Source organism: Lynx rufus, unplaced genomic scaffold (genome assembly GCF_022079265.1).
Source record: "Lynx rufus isolate CCGP_SWC_20201006 ecotype Redwood Valley unplaced genomic scaffold, mLynRuf1.p SCAF_10, whole genome shotgun sequence".
NCBI lineage: Eukaryota > Metazoa > Chordata > Mammalia > Carnivora > Felidae > Lynx > Lynx rufus.
Genome location: NW_025814824.1, coordinates 57,911,851 through 57,927,190, shown reverse-complemented (window position 1 = coordinate 57,927,190; position 15,340 = coordinate 57,911,851). Strand labels below are relative to the sequence as shown.

General features: G+C 45.4%; 1 protein-coding gene across 1 annotated transcript; it reads right to left on the bottom strand.

The window, feature by feature from the left end:
* Window positions 1-10,324: 10,324 nt before the first annotated feature.
* On the bottom strand, window positions 10,325-12,091 carry CCIN (calicin). Its single transcript, XM_047098905.1, has one exon. It carries the CDS (start codon window positions 12,089-12,091, stop codon window positions 10,325-10,327), a length of 1,767 nt encoding a protein of 588 aa, XP_046954861.1.
* Between the last annotated feature and the right edge of the window lie 3,249 nt (window positions 12,092-15,340).

Genomic DNA, 15,340 nt, shown 5'->3' with positions numbered 1-15,340 from the left:
TGAACGGGGGAGGGGCAGAGAGAGAGGGAGACACAGAACCGGAAACAGGCTCCAGGCTCTGAGCCATCAGCCCAGAGCCGGACGCGGGGCTCGAACTCACGGACCGCGAGATCGTGACCTGGCTGAAGTCGGACGCTTAACCGACTGCGCCACCCAGGCACCCCTAAATGAGCCTGTTTAAGTTAGGCCAGGTTAAGCTATGATGTTTGGTAGGTTAATTGTATTAAAGGCATTTTTGACATGAGTTGTTGTCAACTTACAATGGGTTTATCAGGACATGACCTCACTGTAAGTCGAGAAAGATCTGTATTAGCAAGTTGAATCTATCAACATGTAAAAAGAACAGTATATGATCACAAAATGGAGTTTATCTCAGGATGCAAGCTGGTTCAATATTTGAAAAACAAATCAATGTGGGGTGCCTGGGTGGATCAGTCAGTTAAGCGTCCCGCTTGGGCTCAGGTCATGATCTCACGGTCTGTGAGTTCAAGCCCCAGGTCAGGCTCTGTGCTGACAGCTTGGAACCTGGAGTCTGCTTCAGTTCCGTGTTTCCCTTGCTCTCTGCCCCTCCCCTGCTCTCTCTCTCTCTCAAAAATGAACATTAAAAAATTTTTTAAAAAGAAAAGAAAAACAAATCAATGTAATCCACCACACTCAAAGTCTAATGAAGAAAAATCACATAATTCACACAGAAAAAAATTTGACAGATTTCAACATCTACTTATTATAGAGTCTCATCTATGAAAAACCTATCATGTTAATGATAAATTTGGCATATTAATGGTGAAAGACTGAATGCTCTTCCCCTAAGATCAGTGACAAGTTAAGGATATTCCCTTACCACTCCTATTCAATTTTGCACTGGAAGTCCTAGCCAGTAAAGTAAGATAAGAAAAAGAAATAAAAGGCGGTGGGTGGGGGGATGGGTGAAATAGGAAGGGGATTGAAGAGTACACTTATTGTGATGAACACTGAATAATGTATAGAGTTCTTGAATCACTATATTATATATCTGAAGCTAATATAACACTGTATGGTTTTTCAAAGAATTTTAATTAACATTGATTTATTTTTGAGACACAGAGAGAAAGAGAGCATGAGTGGGGAGGGGCAGAGAGAGAGAAGGAGACACAGAATCTGAAGCAGGCTCTGAGCTATCAGCACAGGGCCCCACGCAGGGCTCGAATCCACAAACTGTGAGATCATGACCTGAGCCGAATTTGGATGCTCAACCGACTGAGCCACCCAGGCACCCCATAACACTGTATGTTAACTGTACTAGAATTAAAATTTTAAAAGAGTATGCAGAGGAAGGAATGAAATTGTCCCTATAATTGTCTATACAGAAAATGTCAAGAAATCTGCAAAAAAACCTCCTAAAATTAATAAGTGAGTTTGACTAAGTTGCAAGATACACGGTCAACACACAAAAATCAATCATATTTCTCCATACTAGCAATGTATAGTTAGAAACTAAAAATTTTTAAATACCATTTACAGTTAGTTCCCTACGATAATTTTACAAGTAAAATAAAAATGAGCGAATATATAGTAAATGGAATCCAGCACTATATAGAGGGAATTCTATAGTTACTGAGTCCAGTAATTATATAAAACATACAGTATTTTATATAAAAGTATGTCATATGTTGGGGCGCCTGGGTGGCTCAGTCGGTTAAGCGGCTGACTTTGGCTCAGGTCATGATCTTGCGGTCCGTCAGTTCGAGCCCCACGTCGGGCCCTGTGCTGACAGCTCAGAGCCTGGAGCCTGTTTCAGATTCTGTGTCTCCCTCTCTCTCTGCCCCTCCCCCACTCATGCTCTGTCTCTCTCTGTCTCAAAAATAAATAAACATTAAAAAAAAAAGTATGTCATATGTCATAGCCAAGTTAGGTTTATACCAGGAATGGATGAATGGTTTTGCGTTGACAAATTAATAAAAGTGACTTGTCCTTATTAATAAAGGAGACAACTTGTGTTCATTTCACTAGATGCAGCAAAAGTATTTGATAACATTCAATATCACAATAAAAACTCTTAGTAAATTTGGAATAAAGGCAATTTCCTTAAAGAGATAGAAAGTCATTACACATAATATAATTGTGTATTTGGAAAGTATAGCAGTACCTACAAATATATTTTTAAAAAATTTTTTACATATTCTGGATACAAGTTCTTTGCCAGATAGGTGACTGGCAAATATTTCTTTCACTATGTAGCTTGTCTTTTCATCCTCTTAACAGTATCTTTCCTGGAGCAAAAGTTTTTCATTTTGATGAGGTCCAATTTATTATCAATTTTTTAAATGGATCATGCTTTCAATGTCATGTCTAGGAAATCTTTGCTTAACCCCAGGTTACAAATATTTTCTCCTATGTTTTCCTCTCAAGTTTTGTAGTTTTGCTTTTTACATTTAGAGCTATGATTCATATTAGTGGAGAGAAGATATTTACCACATGTACAACTGATAAAGGGCTCACATCCAGAATATATAAAGATGTCCTAGAAGTTGCTAAATACAAAGTCAACATACAAAACCCAGCTGTATTTCTATACATATTCAACTATGAAAAGAGGAAATTAATTTTTATTTATTTATTTTAAAATTTTTTCAATATATGAAGTCTATTGTCAAATTGGTTTTCATACAACACCCAGTGCTCATCCCAAAATGTGCCCTCCTCACTACCCATCACCCACCCTCCCCTCCCTCCCACCCCTCATCAACCCTCAGTTTGTTCTCAGTTTTTAAGAGTCTCTTATGCTTTGGCTCTCTCCCACTCTAACCTCTTTTTTTTTTTCCTTCCCCTCCCCCATGGGTTTCTGTTAAGTTTCTCAGGATCCACATAAGAGTGAAAACATATGGTATCTGTCTTTCTCTGTATGGCTTATTTCACTTAGCATCACACTCTCCAGTTCCATCCACGTTGCTACAAAGGGGCATATTTCATTCTTTCTCATTGCCATGTAGTACTCCATTGTGTATATAAACCACAATTTCTTGATCCATTCATCAGTTGATGGACATTTAGGCTCTTTCCATAATTTGGCTACTGTTGAGAGTGCTGCTATAAACATTGGGGTACAAGTGCCCCTATGCATCAGTCCTCCTGTATCCCTTGGGTAAATTCCTAGCAGTGCTATTGCTGGGTCATAGGGTAGGTCTATTTTTAATTTTCTGAGGAACCTCCACACTGTTTTCCAGAGTGGCTGCACCAGTTTGCATTCCCACCAACAGTGCAAGAGGGTTCCCGTTTCTCCACATCCTCTCCAGCATCTACAGTCTCCTGATTTGTTCATTTTGGCCACTCTGACTGGCGTGAGGTGATATCTGAGTGTGGTTTTGATTTGTATTTCCCTGATGAGGAGCGATGTTGAGCATCTTTTCATGTGCCTGTTGGCCATCCGGATGTCTTCTTTAGAGAAGTGTAGGAAATTAATTTTTAAAAGGATACTATAAAGTATACATACATGCATGTGTACAAATTTTTAAATGTCAGGTAGAATAAATCTAAAAAAAGTATGTAACACCTCTACAAAGTAAAGAATAAAACTTCAAGGGAAATTAAAGAAGACTCTCCAAAGTAAAGACATATACCATGTTCATGAATTTTAAAAATTGATATTGTAAATCTATCAAATTTCCCTAAATTGATCTCTAAGTTTAGCACAATCACAACCAAAATCCCAACAGGTTTTCTGTGGATCCTAATGGTCTAATTCTACTAAACTGTGGAGGATGTGATAGAACTTTGGTAATGTCAGTAACTGCTGACTGTGGTATTGGCATAAGATCAGAAGAATAGACCAATGAAATAAGAGAGCTCATAAACACATTTCTGTCTATGGACACGTGATTTACAACAAAGGTGACACTGCAGAGAAGTGGAAAATTGGCACTGGGGCAGTTATATATCCATATGAGAACTTTGTAACCCCGGGGTAAAGAATGATTTCTCCAAGTATTAAAGAGCAGTAACAAAAAAGGAGAAGACAAATCAGGCTAATTACAATTAAAACGTACCATTAAGAGTGAAAAGACAAGCCACAGAGGCAAAGAAGATATTTACCATATGTGTAACTGATAAAGGGCTCATATCCAGAATATATTAAGAATTCCAACAAGTCAATAAAGAAGACAGAAAAAAGAAATGAAGACTTCACAAAAGAGGAATTCCACATGGACAATAAACATGAAAAGACGCTTAACCTAATTATCCAACTAAGAGAATGCAAATTAAAAACCACACTGAAATACCACTTAATATCCATTGGCTAGGATTTTAAAAAGTCTGACCAATAGCAAGTATTGGCAAGCCTGTAAAGCAACAGGACTTCTCATATACTGCTAATGGCAATGTTAATTAACAATCACTTTGCAAAAATAATTTGGCATTATCTTACAAATAAGACAGTAATTCCACTCCTAGGTGTATGCCCTAGACAAACTTGGTACATGTGCACCAAGATACACTCACAAGAACAGCATTGTAATTGTAATGGCCCAAACTGGAAACGACCCACATGTCCATCAACAGGAAACTAGATAAGGAAAATGACATATTCATATAAAATAGCATACAGACGTGAAACGGATGGAACTAAACCTACATACAACAACACGGATAAATTATAAAACATAATTTTGAATGAAAGAAGCCAGACACAAGATAATTCATACTGTACAATTTTCTTGTGAAGTTCAAAAACAGTCTGACCTAATCTATACTTCAGAAATGCCTATTTAGATAATAAAACTATATAGAAAACCCAGGAACACATTATCATAAAGGTCAGAGGGGAGAGAAGAGATTATAATCTGGAAAGGGGCTAGATAGCTTTTGAGGTATTGGCAATGCTCTATTTCTAGCACTCAATAGTGGTTACAAGGATATTTACAGTAACTCATTAAGCTACACGGTCATGCATCATTGCTTTTCTGCATGCGTTGTATTCACAATAAGAAGGGTTATTGAGCACGTGTATTATTTCTTGGTAAGTGTTCTAACTTACATGTGATGTGTTTACTTTGTTCAAAGATGTAACACTGATCTTTCGGAAGTAAACGTGGAATGTTTTATGTCATCCTTTAAATGGTGTAAAATACACAACTAGACATGGGATGATGGAGCTCCTTCTCAGGAATGCGAGAGGTGAAGATGTAGAGTAGACATGCTTGGTAGCAGGTATTTTCTAAAATACTTTTAACAAATCTTGGACATTCTAATTCCAACATAAATGGGTAGGTAGGAAAGCATAGACTTGCCATGAATCTGTGGCCTAAATGAAATAGTGCACTATGACTGTCAGTGTTGCTGAGCCACACTGTCTGTGTTTTGTCCTCACGGGACACTTCCTCAGGGAGAATGCTTTCTCTGAGAACAGTGGCATGCGGAAGAGGAAAGGTTATTAAGCAACTGTCATAAAATAAGCCCATGAAAAGATGCTTAATATCATTAGCCATCAGGGAAATGTAAATCACAACCACAATGAGATGCCACTTTGCTCCAAGATGACTATGTTTGGAAAGAAAGATAAGAAGTGTCCACGAGGACGTAGAGAATTTGAAACGGTCATATGTTGGAAGTGGGAATGTAAAATGATGCATCTGCTTTGAAAACAGTCTGGCAGTTTCTCAAATAATTGAACATAGAGTTACCATATGATCTAACAATTCCACTCTAAGGTGTATATCCAACAGAAATGAAAACATATGTGAACACAAAAACTTGCACATGAATGTTCACAGAGCATTCTTCATACTAGCTGAGAAGTGGAAACAACCCAGATGTCCATCAGTTAACTGATAAATGAGTAAATAAAATGTGGTCTATCCATACAGTAGAATGTTACTCAGCCATAAAAAAGGAATGACGTACTGGTATATGCTACGACATAGATGAACCTTGAAAACATTAGGCTAAGTGAAAGAAGCTAGTGAAAAAGTCATATATTGGGACACCTGGGTAGCTCAGTCGGTTAAGCATCTAACTTGATCTCAGCTCAGCTCTTGATCTCAGGGTCGTGAGTTCATGCCTCGCGTTGGTCTCCACGCTGGGCGTGGAGCCTACTTAAAAAAAAAAGTCACATATTGTACGATTCCATTTACATGAAATGTGTAGGACAGGCTAATCCATAGAGACAGAAAGGAGACTAGTGGTTGCCTAGGGCTGGGAAGATGAGGGAGTTAGAAGTGACAGCAAAGAGGTTCCAGGCTTCTTTTGGGAGTAATGAGAATGTTATAAAATTGTGACAATGATTGTACAACTCTGTGAATATCTAAGAGTCACTGAATTGTACACTTTGGTTGAATTGTATGGTATGTGAATAATATCTCAATAAAGCTTTTCAAAATATGTCATCATTCCATCATGCTATTTAATATTTCTGAACAACCTAACTTGGACAAAACACCCCAGTTTTTAGTATTTTTTTAACCTTTATTTATTTTTGAGGGATTGAGAGAGAGAGAGAGAGAAAGAGAGAGTGCACCGAGCAGGGGAGGGACAGAGAGAGAGGGAGTCACAGAATCTGAAGCAGGCTCTAGGCTCTGAGCTGTCAGCACAGAGCCCGTCACGGGGCTTGAACACACAAACTTCAAGTTCGTGACCTGAGCCGAAGTCGGACGCTCAACCGACTGAGCCATCCAGGTGACCCCAAACACCCCCAGTTTTTAACACCAGACTTCACACCTTAATAAAAACACTGGATAAATAGGAGAAAAATACAACAAACTCTTCTTTGGATATTGGTGTCTTGATGAAAGGAGGAGGCTTCACTGATACTTCCCTGACATCAGTTTACACCCTTGTGTGGCATCATGAGGCAGTATATCCTAGGAAGATGTGGGTAAAGGTGTGTGTGTGTGTGTGTGTGTGTGTGTGTGTGTGTGTGTAAGGTGTTGGAAGAATAATTTTGAAAGGGAAGGTGGGAAAAGAGAACTAGAATGAAATCTCCACCACAGGTATATTCTTAGGTAGATTCATTTTAGGAAAAAAGTTGAAGATCTGAAAATTGATGCCCTAAAAATTGTACATGTCTGAATTTCCCTTGGAAAGACTTCATGTGCCCGAGTTTGAAGACCAGAGTTGTCGTTCAAAAGTCTAGTCTTTCAAGACCACAATCTCTGCTACGAATTGCTAAAGTTTCCCTTGTGGCTAAAGCCGAGAATTTGACTCTACATTCAGCTCTGCCAGCCTCCTCAGGGTAGTAAGTTTCAAATGTTTCAGCCTTATGGTCTAATTTTAAGGTGGGAAGGGGTTAGGAAAGAAGGAAGAGGGAGAAAAGAAGGACCACTTGGGTCAGTAGATCAAATTAGAATCCTACCATGCCAAAGATCTCCCTTTTTAGCAAGCACCCTAGTGATTCTGCTGCAGCGGGGGGACAGGTCAATTCTGTCCAAGACTGCAAGGGAAAGAACTGACTGAGAAAAGGACAAAGAGGACAGTGTTGTCAGGAGACGGTTTGGTGGCATGATAGGAACAGAAGCCAGACTGAGTGGTTTAGAGATTGATCTGGAAGCAAGAGGTGGAGCCAGAGAATAGATGTACAGGAAACTCAACTAAGGAAATAGATGAGCGGAGAGCAAGAGCTGGACTTCAGGGCCAAGGAGGGTTTGTTTCCAGAAAAAGACAAACTTGAGAATATTTGTGGAATAAAGAGAGAAAATCAGGAAGGGGGTGTAGAGTAGAGAAGGAACCGAGGGTCCTGAGAAGTTGTGAGGTGACAAAACGAGACCCAGGGGAGGGGATCAATGCTGAATCCTGGAAGGACAGCTCTTCCTCTGGGATGCAGGAAAGCAGCAGAAGGTCTGGAGAGTTTTGGTAGATGTGGGCTTGTTCATGGAGCTCACATCATTTGACCTCTATTTCTCTGTACGTGTGATGGCAGAATGAGAGGTAAACAGTTGAGAAAGAGGAGAGAAAAGAGTGGGGCCCCAGGACACCGAGAGGGTTAGAGAATCAGCCGTGGGGAATGGCACCCGGAGTCAGTGAGAGGTGACGAGGTGGCCAGATAAGCCTGGTGGGGTGGGGGTGGGGCAGGTGGGCTTAGCCACATGGATCTGTAAGGTGCTGTTGGTCTCCCAGCTGGAGGACGGCAGTGAGGTAAGCAGAGGTGGGGGCTACCCAGCGCTGAAGAAGTGAGAAGGGTGGGAGAAATTCCAGAGAAGAGGTCAGCTGTGAAGTGGAAGGTCCTCGCCTGCAGGGAACAAAGTAAGACGGGGCAGAAGGCAGTCTTTGAAGCCAGAGACCACCCAGCAGTGAGGTCAAGAAGATGATGCTGAGCAGGTCAAACGGGGCTGAGAGGCAAAAAGAAGGGGACGGAGCAGGTTTGAACGACAAAGCTACCTAAAGCGTCCTGTACTAATACGGTAGCCACTAGCCTCCAGGGTCCTTACGTGGTTGGTTAGTCCAAATGCGTTTGTGCTGTAAGTGTAAAGTACACACGATTCCGAAGTCTTCGTACGAGAAAAAAAGAATGTTAAATACCTCAATAAATGTTTGCCCTGATCACTTGCTTAAATAATATTTGGATATATTGCGTTAAATAAGATACGTTAACGTTAATTTCACCTGTTTTTTACTCTTGTAGCATTGCTTCTAGAAAAATTTAAATCACATACGTGGCTTGCATTATATTCCTGTTGCACAGCACTGCTATAGATACTCCCTTACTGGGGCATGGATTGTCTGTGTCATGCCCGCGGCCCCAACGCCTGGAACAAGGACCTGAACAGAGAGGCCTCAGTGAATGGTGTGCATGTGAACTGATGAGAGGATGAATAAATCAATTCATGAATGCGTGAGGGGAAAAATAAGGATTATATATTAGTATGCAAATGAATGAAAGGGGAACAGAGATAGTTAGAATTGAGGACTGCTCATCAAAGCTTTGAGGTAAGGAGTCTCAGAGAGCATTTTATGGGACTTTACTAATATAAAGGCTCAAGAACCTGGACCCTTGCCACACTCTTATTTTCCTTTAAAAAAAAATGTACTCTTTTGGCACTTTTATATATGCCAGGACTGTCCTAGGCATTTACATGTATTAACTCATTTAAGCTTCACCCTATGAGGGAGGTGGTGGAATTGGTATTTAAATCAGGCCAACTGGTCCCAATGTCTGTACTCCTAACTACTGTACCATCCTGTCTCTCTTAGCCCCTCTCATCCCCAACTTTCTCCAGCAGAGACACATTAGCCCCCCCTTTATCTACAGGGGATCTGTTCCAAGACCCCTAATCGATGCCTGAAACTGCAGATGGTACTGAACCCACCGTATTATGTTTTTTCCTATAGAAGCATTTCTCTGATAGAGTTTAATGTATAAATTAAGCACAGTAAGAGATTAACAACAATAACAAACGATGGAACAATTTTAACAATATGCTGTAATGAAAGTTGTGTGAATGTGGTCGGTCTCTCTTTCTGTCTCAAAATATCTTATTGTGCTGTACTCCCCCTTCTTGTGATGATGGGAGATGATAAAATTCCTGCGTGAGGAGATGAAGTGAGGTGAGTGACCGTGTTGTGACATAATGTTAGGCTCTTACTGTCTTCTGATGATACATCAGAAGCAGGACCATCTGTTCCTGGATCACAGTTGACCATGGGAAGCAAAGCCACAGAGAAGGGGGGACAACTATATAGATTTGTTTTTTTCTCCCTTTACTGATCTCTCTTTTGCTCACAGTCCCTCAAACCCTGTATTCCTGGAGAAAGATTTCCATGAACTTTGCTTACTGAAAACAACTGTAAGTAACCCCCCAACTTCCCCACAAATAAGACACAAACACACGATGGCTGCATAGTCAAATACAACAGCCAAGTAACCATGCCTCCTCTGTTCCCTCTGCCTCCATCCCTGAGCCTTTTCCACACCACTTTCTTCGCCCAGACCGTGAGTCTCCTGTCCCAAACCTAGGATCTGCCCTCCCCTGCCTTCCTGGGCAGACTCAAGGGGAGTGAGTGTTGGAGGAGCCTGAGGCTCTAAGCAAATGCTTTATCTCTCAGTCTAGTAGATGCCAGCAGAGATGACTACAGAGGATAGAATGGGGGCTTTCCGGACACCACCTTGGCCAGTGTCCAGGAGTTGCTTCAGTCCCACCCACCGGGGACTCCATTCCAGCCTCAGCTTGGATCCCTCCAGGGACAGAGTAGCCCTGAATTTCCACCCACTGAGAGCAGCCCTAGCCCAGGATCTCCTCTTTCAGGGCCAAACATAGACTGGAACACTAAGAAGGAACCAACAGGCCACCTTCCTCTCTTTCTCTCATTAAATTGTGAATAATAATGCATTTACTTATTCTCCCACTTAAAAAGTTGTTTAAATCCTTTGAAGAATCTTGCAAGGCAGCTTGGCTAGACAGCAGGCAGGACAGTCCAGTGCTTCCGGTGGGGGGGCCAGGGTCTTCCACTCGCCCATCTTTTGGTCCAACAAGTAGGCGTTTGGGTTGATGGTGTAGTCCTTTGTCTGGACATCACTGGCTATGGTGACACCCCCACAGACAAACACTTTGCTGTCTCCAATGGAGCATATAGCATGGGACACATCCAAGGGGCAGTTGTTGGGCAAGAGAGGCACCGAGGTGGATGTCTTGTTGGCCTTTACCTTCTGCAGGTTGATTTCCACACTCTGCCGGTGGCTGTGTACACAGAGGATGTTGTCCTGATGGAAAGAGAGCAAGGGCCGGTGGTTGAACTCAATGGGGAAGGTGATACACTGGACCACATCCCCAGTGGTGGTATCAAAGCAGTCCACCACTCCAACCCGAGAAATGTAGCCCTTCACCAAGCACCGCCCAGTGACAATGTACAGGTTCCGGTCACCCTTGGTGATCACGGCTGTGCCATCCATAGGGATGCTCATCTTCCCTGCCAGGCACCAGGCCTCCTTGCGCTCATCATAGCGATAGATGTTGGAGACATACCGCCTTGGAGCAATGCTCCCACCCACTGAGTACACTGTCCCCCCGCAGGTCACCATGGTGTGGAAGACAAGCCCAATTGGCAGGTCTGGCAACTTGGTCCAGGAGTTGTCATCCATGTCGTACCGCCAAGCTGTCTTCAGCCCTGAAATCTGCTCAGTGGTGCCACCAGAGATGTAGATGTAGCGACCAGCCGAGGTGGCGCTAAGCGCTGCGGCCCGATAGGGCATCTCTGACAGCTTCAACCACAGGTTCTCCTGGATGATATAGGCAAACACGCCATCATTGAACTTGCCATGGGCCTTCTGGCCCCCTAGGATGACCACCGAATCAAGCAGGGCGCCTTTCCGCTGGTAGCTCAACAGGCTGCATGGCCTCTCCTGTTTTCGGTCCATAAGGACACTCTCAATCAGGGTCACATGGGCCGAGCTGTTCTCCATGCCCATCAACTTGTTGCTGGCAAACATCAGTGTCTTGTTGGAGACGGCATTAAGGTTGATGTAATTGAAGAACTTCTTGAAATACTTCTCCCGCTCATCCTTCCGGAAGTGCACCCAATTGATGAGTGCGCTGAGAGCCTGGTCCTCATTGAGCACATGCAAGTTTTCATCTCGGAGCAGGCGGCCAAAGATGACAGGTGGACAGCGCATGAAGTGCATAGAGCCCTCAGGACTCGCCCAGTAGTGGAAGTTGTCACGAATGCCAGAGTAGGCCAAGTCTGATACCTCTTTGAGCTCAAACAACTCAGCCAAGAAGAGGTAGCGCAAGCAGTTTGCGCGGCGGATGGACTTAATCAGGAAGTCATTACAGTGGATTCGAAGGCGTGGTGTGTTGAAATACTGGGCCCCACGCAGGAGCTCCTCCACGTTCTGCTCCGAGATCACCACCTTGCCGCTGTAGAAGTAGTCCAGGAGCTGGTCCACTGTGGCCGGACTCAGGTAGTTGGGGTCAATGGTGATAAAGAGCTCATCGGTGGTCTTCATGTCATTGCTGGAGATGAGGCTCTTCACCAGTGGAGAGACAGCAGCCAGCACGTTGCGATGTGCAAAGAAGACATGGTGGTCCACAGTCAGGGCCATGTCCCAGTACTCTTTGCGTTTCCTCTGTTTGTTCAGGTTCTGCAGCACGAAGCTGTTGTAGTTTTTCTCCGTGAATTCCAATTTCATGGTGCTTCTTGCTGGCTGAGGCAGAAGATCAGCGGCAGGTACTGGAGAACAGACTTTCTCATGCCTTTGGGATTCAGATTGATGGTTGTTTGCAGAGCAGTTGATCGGAGAGGAGGGGGGCTGGGAGAGAGGGTGATGTCATAGAGTGGATGAGGGCATCACAATGCCAGTCCCCTGAGGCCCCTCTCAGAGGCACAGGACCTTTCTCCCCTTTGATGGCTCCAACGTGCCATGGCTAGATACCCTGCCAGGACTTGATGCCCTGGGCCCAGAGCTCAGGAGAATGGGTTGCAGCTCTAATCTGGGACTTTCCAAACTTAGTTCAAGGTTATACCCGGAATGTTAGAGCCAGTTTGGGTGGAGGGTGGTATGGGAAGAGAAGAGGGGAAGCTGAGGGAAGAAAGGAGATTTTTGGATTTAGAAGAATCTCCCCATGGATAGGAGGGAAACAGACCCAGAGAAGGGAAGGGACTTGCTCAAGATCCCACAGCAGGTTGGAAGTAGACTAGGGCCTGGAACTCAAGCCTTCTCTAACTCAGTGTTCTTTACTTTCCAGGAAGCTCCTAACTCCCTAGCTCTCCCCAGTCTCTGGTTCTCAGGCCTCGAGGTCCCTTTCTCTGCCAAGGCTCCTGGCCATCAGAGAATTTCAGGCTCTGTCCTTTGCCTTCTGACCTTTGCAGCCATGGACACCGTTTTTCTTTAAAATGGAGAGACAGAGGCTACTAGTTGGAGCAGGGATACAGGAGTTAGCCACACACTGGGGGATGGGAGGGCCTCTGAAGCTCTGATTATTTCAGTTCCACAGCAAACTGGGACCTTCTCTCCACATTTCCAAGTCTATAGTCATGCAGCTTTGGGAGCTGCGGTGGGTCAGCTCTCTCCATCAAGTGTGGACTTGGACCAGTGGCTCAGACCCTTCTAAACTTCGGTTTCCTCATCTGTGAGATGGGAATAATAGTACCTGCTTCAAAGATCCTTAAGAGTTTAAATCAGAAAATGACTAGACAGTGTTAAGCACGTCTGGCGGGTAGCAAACGTCCAATAAATGTTAGCTGCCGTTACTTTATTAATCTATTAGTTCGCCCAGGGCTGGTGTCCTTGGCTGCTCCCTTCCTAAATGCCTCTCTTCGTCTGGTTGGCTTGTGATGGTGGTGGGGGGGTCTGGAATCCCGCGTCCCCTCTGGGGCAGGGGGGCTCCCCGAGCCCCTTCCGGCCACGCGGTGGAGCTGGAGGGCCATCTCCGGCCACTGAGGCCCCGACTGCCACGCCGCTCCTCGCTCGCAACCGCATCGGCTCCAGCTGGGAAAGCGGCGCCCCGCCCCGCCCCGCCCCCTCTTGCCACGGGGTTCCGCGCGCCCAGCCGCGGGTGGCAGGGCCTCCCACGTTCACCACCCGGCCTCCGGTGCCCGCTTTACAGGTGGCGGCCCCGGGGAGAAGCCGTCTCAGACTCGGGGCGTCACCCCTCGGCAACCCGGGCGGGCGTGGGGTTCCCCGAGTGCCCGGCTCCTGCGGAGAGTGGAAGAGCCCGGGGGCCCCACCCGCACCAGCCTTTGGGGGCCCCAGCGAGGGGCTCAACTCGCAGGCGTTTGCGGGGATGGCCAGATGTCACAGAGAGGACCTGGGCCCGGAGCCCCACTCCTGACCCTTACGTCGTCCTTAGCGCCCCCACTAGGAAACCAGTGTTGCCTGGAGCGTGGGGAGCGTGAGCCTGCCGGCTCTTCCCCTGCCCGGCTTGGTCCACTTATTCATCGTCTCTGCATCACATCCTTCCAGTTTAGACCTGGCTTTTTCTTTGGGGATTTGGCAGCTTGAAAAGTATTTAAAAGTACTTACGTTTGAATGCTGAACTTGTTCACCTTGATACCTGAATGGAATAGAGGCACTCAGTCTCTTGACCTATCCCTGCACAAGGGTAAGAACTAATGTTTTTTCCCATGAAAAGAAGGCTGACTTCAGCTCCTCCACCACAGACTAGCCGCGAGGTTTAGGTGGACCCCTCTCTGTCCGTTTTCTCCATGTGAGGCTAACTGAGCTCTAAATGCTTCACCAGCCCTGATCTCGCGAGAGGTGGCTGCCACCTGGGTGCAGGTGAGACCTCTTGGTGTTGATGCCGGCCGCTTTTTCATCCATTGGCATCTAGGCTTGCCCTTGTGAGAGGCCGGCGGACCTCACCTCCAGGGGCGTTTCAACCAGTAGAGGATGGGTGGGGTCAGGCCTGTGGTTGCATCCACCCCTTTGCCCCCATATCTTTCAGCCTTAGGGGCATTTTGGTGGAGGAGGTGGCCGCGCCCCTTTACGTTTGTTTCAGGCACTAGAACACCAGGGCGGGAAGTCTCTCCAGTTACAAAAGTTGGGCACAGGGGGTGTCACGGGACCTGAGAAGATCCAGTAGACTTAACTCTTTGTGCCAGACCTGGTACAGCCGGACAGACTGCAGCCCCGAGTGGGGAAGGGAGCACAACTCTGAGAGCACAGGGCTAGAGCCTGGAGCAAGGGTTCCTAATTCCTTCCTCTGCTCTCTGGCGACAAAGGAGAACTGGCGATCTGGCTTGTCTTTGGCTCTTATTGATTGTGGGAGTTGCTGTCTTTAAGAGATCCATTAAAGAAGTGAAATCAATGCCCACCCTCTCAGCCAGCTTTGTTGCCTGGCTTTTCTTCAGCCTAGAGTGCTCTTCTGGTCAGCTTTTTTCTTTCTCCAGCCAACTGATGAAACAGACTCCAACCTCAAGAGCCTGGCTGCATGCCAGCATCCACCCCCCTGTTATGCGTGTGCATTGGGTGGAAGGTGTCCCTGGGAGCCACCAGGAAGTTCACTGACTGGTCATTCAGTCCCTGTTGCTCAAGGTGGTTGCCCAGGTGTGGCCTCAGCCCAGTCTTTTTATTCCCCCCATCCTCAGCTTTCTGACCAGCTCATTATTTGGTTGAAAAGACTCCCTCAGGGAGGGGACCCTACTATTCTAACCTTCTGGAGAACAGCAGTTGACATTATCATTTTATTGGGAAGCCCTGAAGATGAGGGGCGTGTTTTAAAGATACACCGATTTGGGGCCCCTGGGTGGCTCAGTTGGTTAAGCGTCTGACTTCGGCTCAGGTCATGATCTCACGGTTGGTGGGTTTGAGCCGGTGTCAGGCTCTGTGCTGACAGCTCAGAGCCTGGAACCTGCTTTGGATTCTGTATCTCCATCTCCTTCTGCCCCTCCTCCGTTCACGCTCTTTCTCTCTCTCTCTCTCTGAGAGCTAAATGAACAT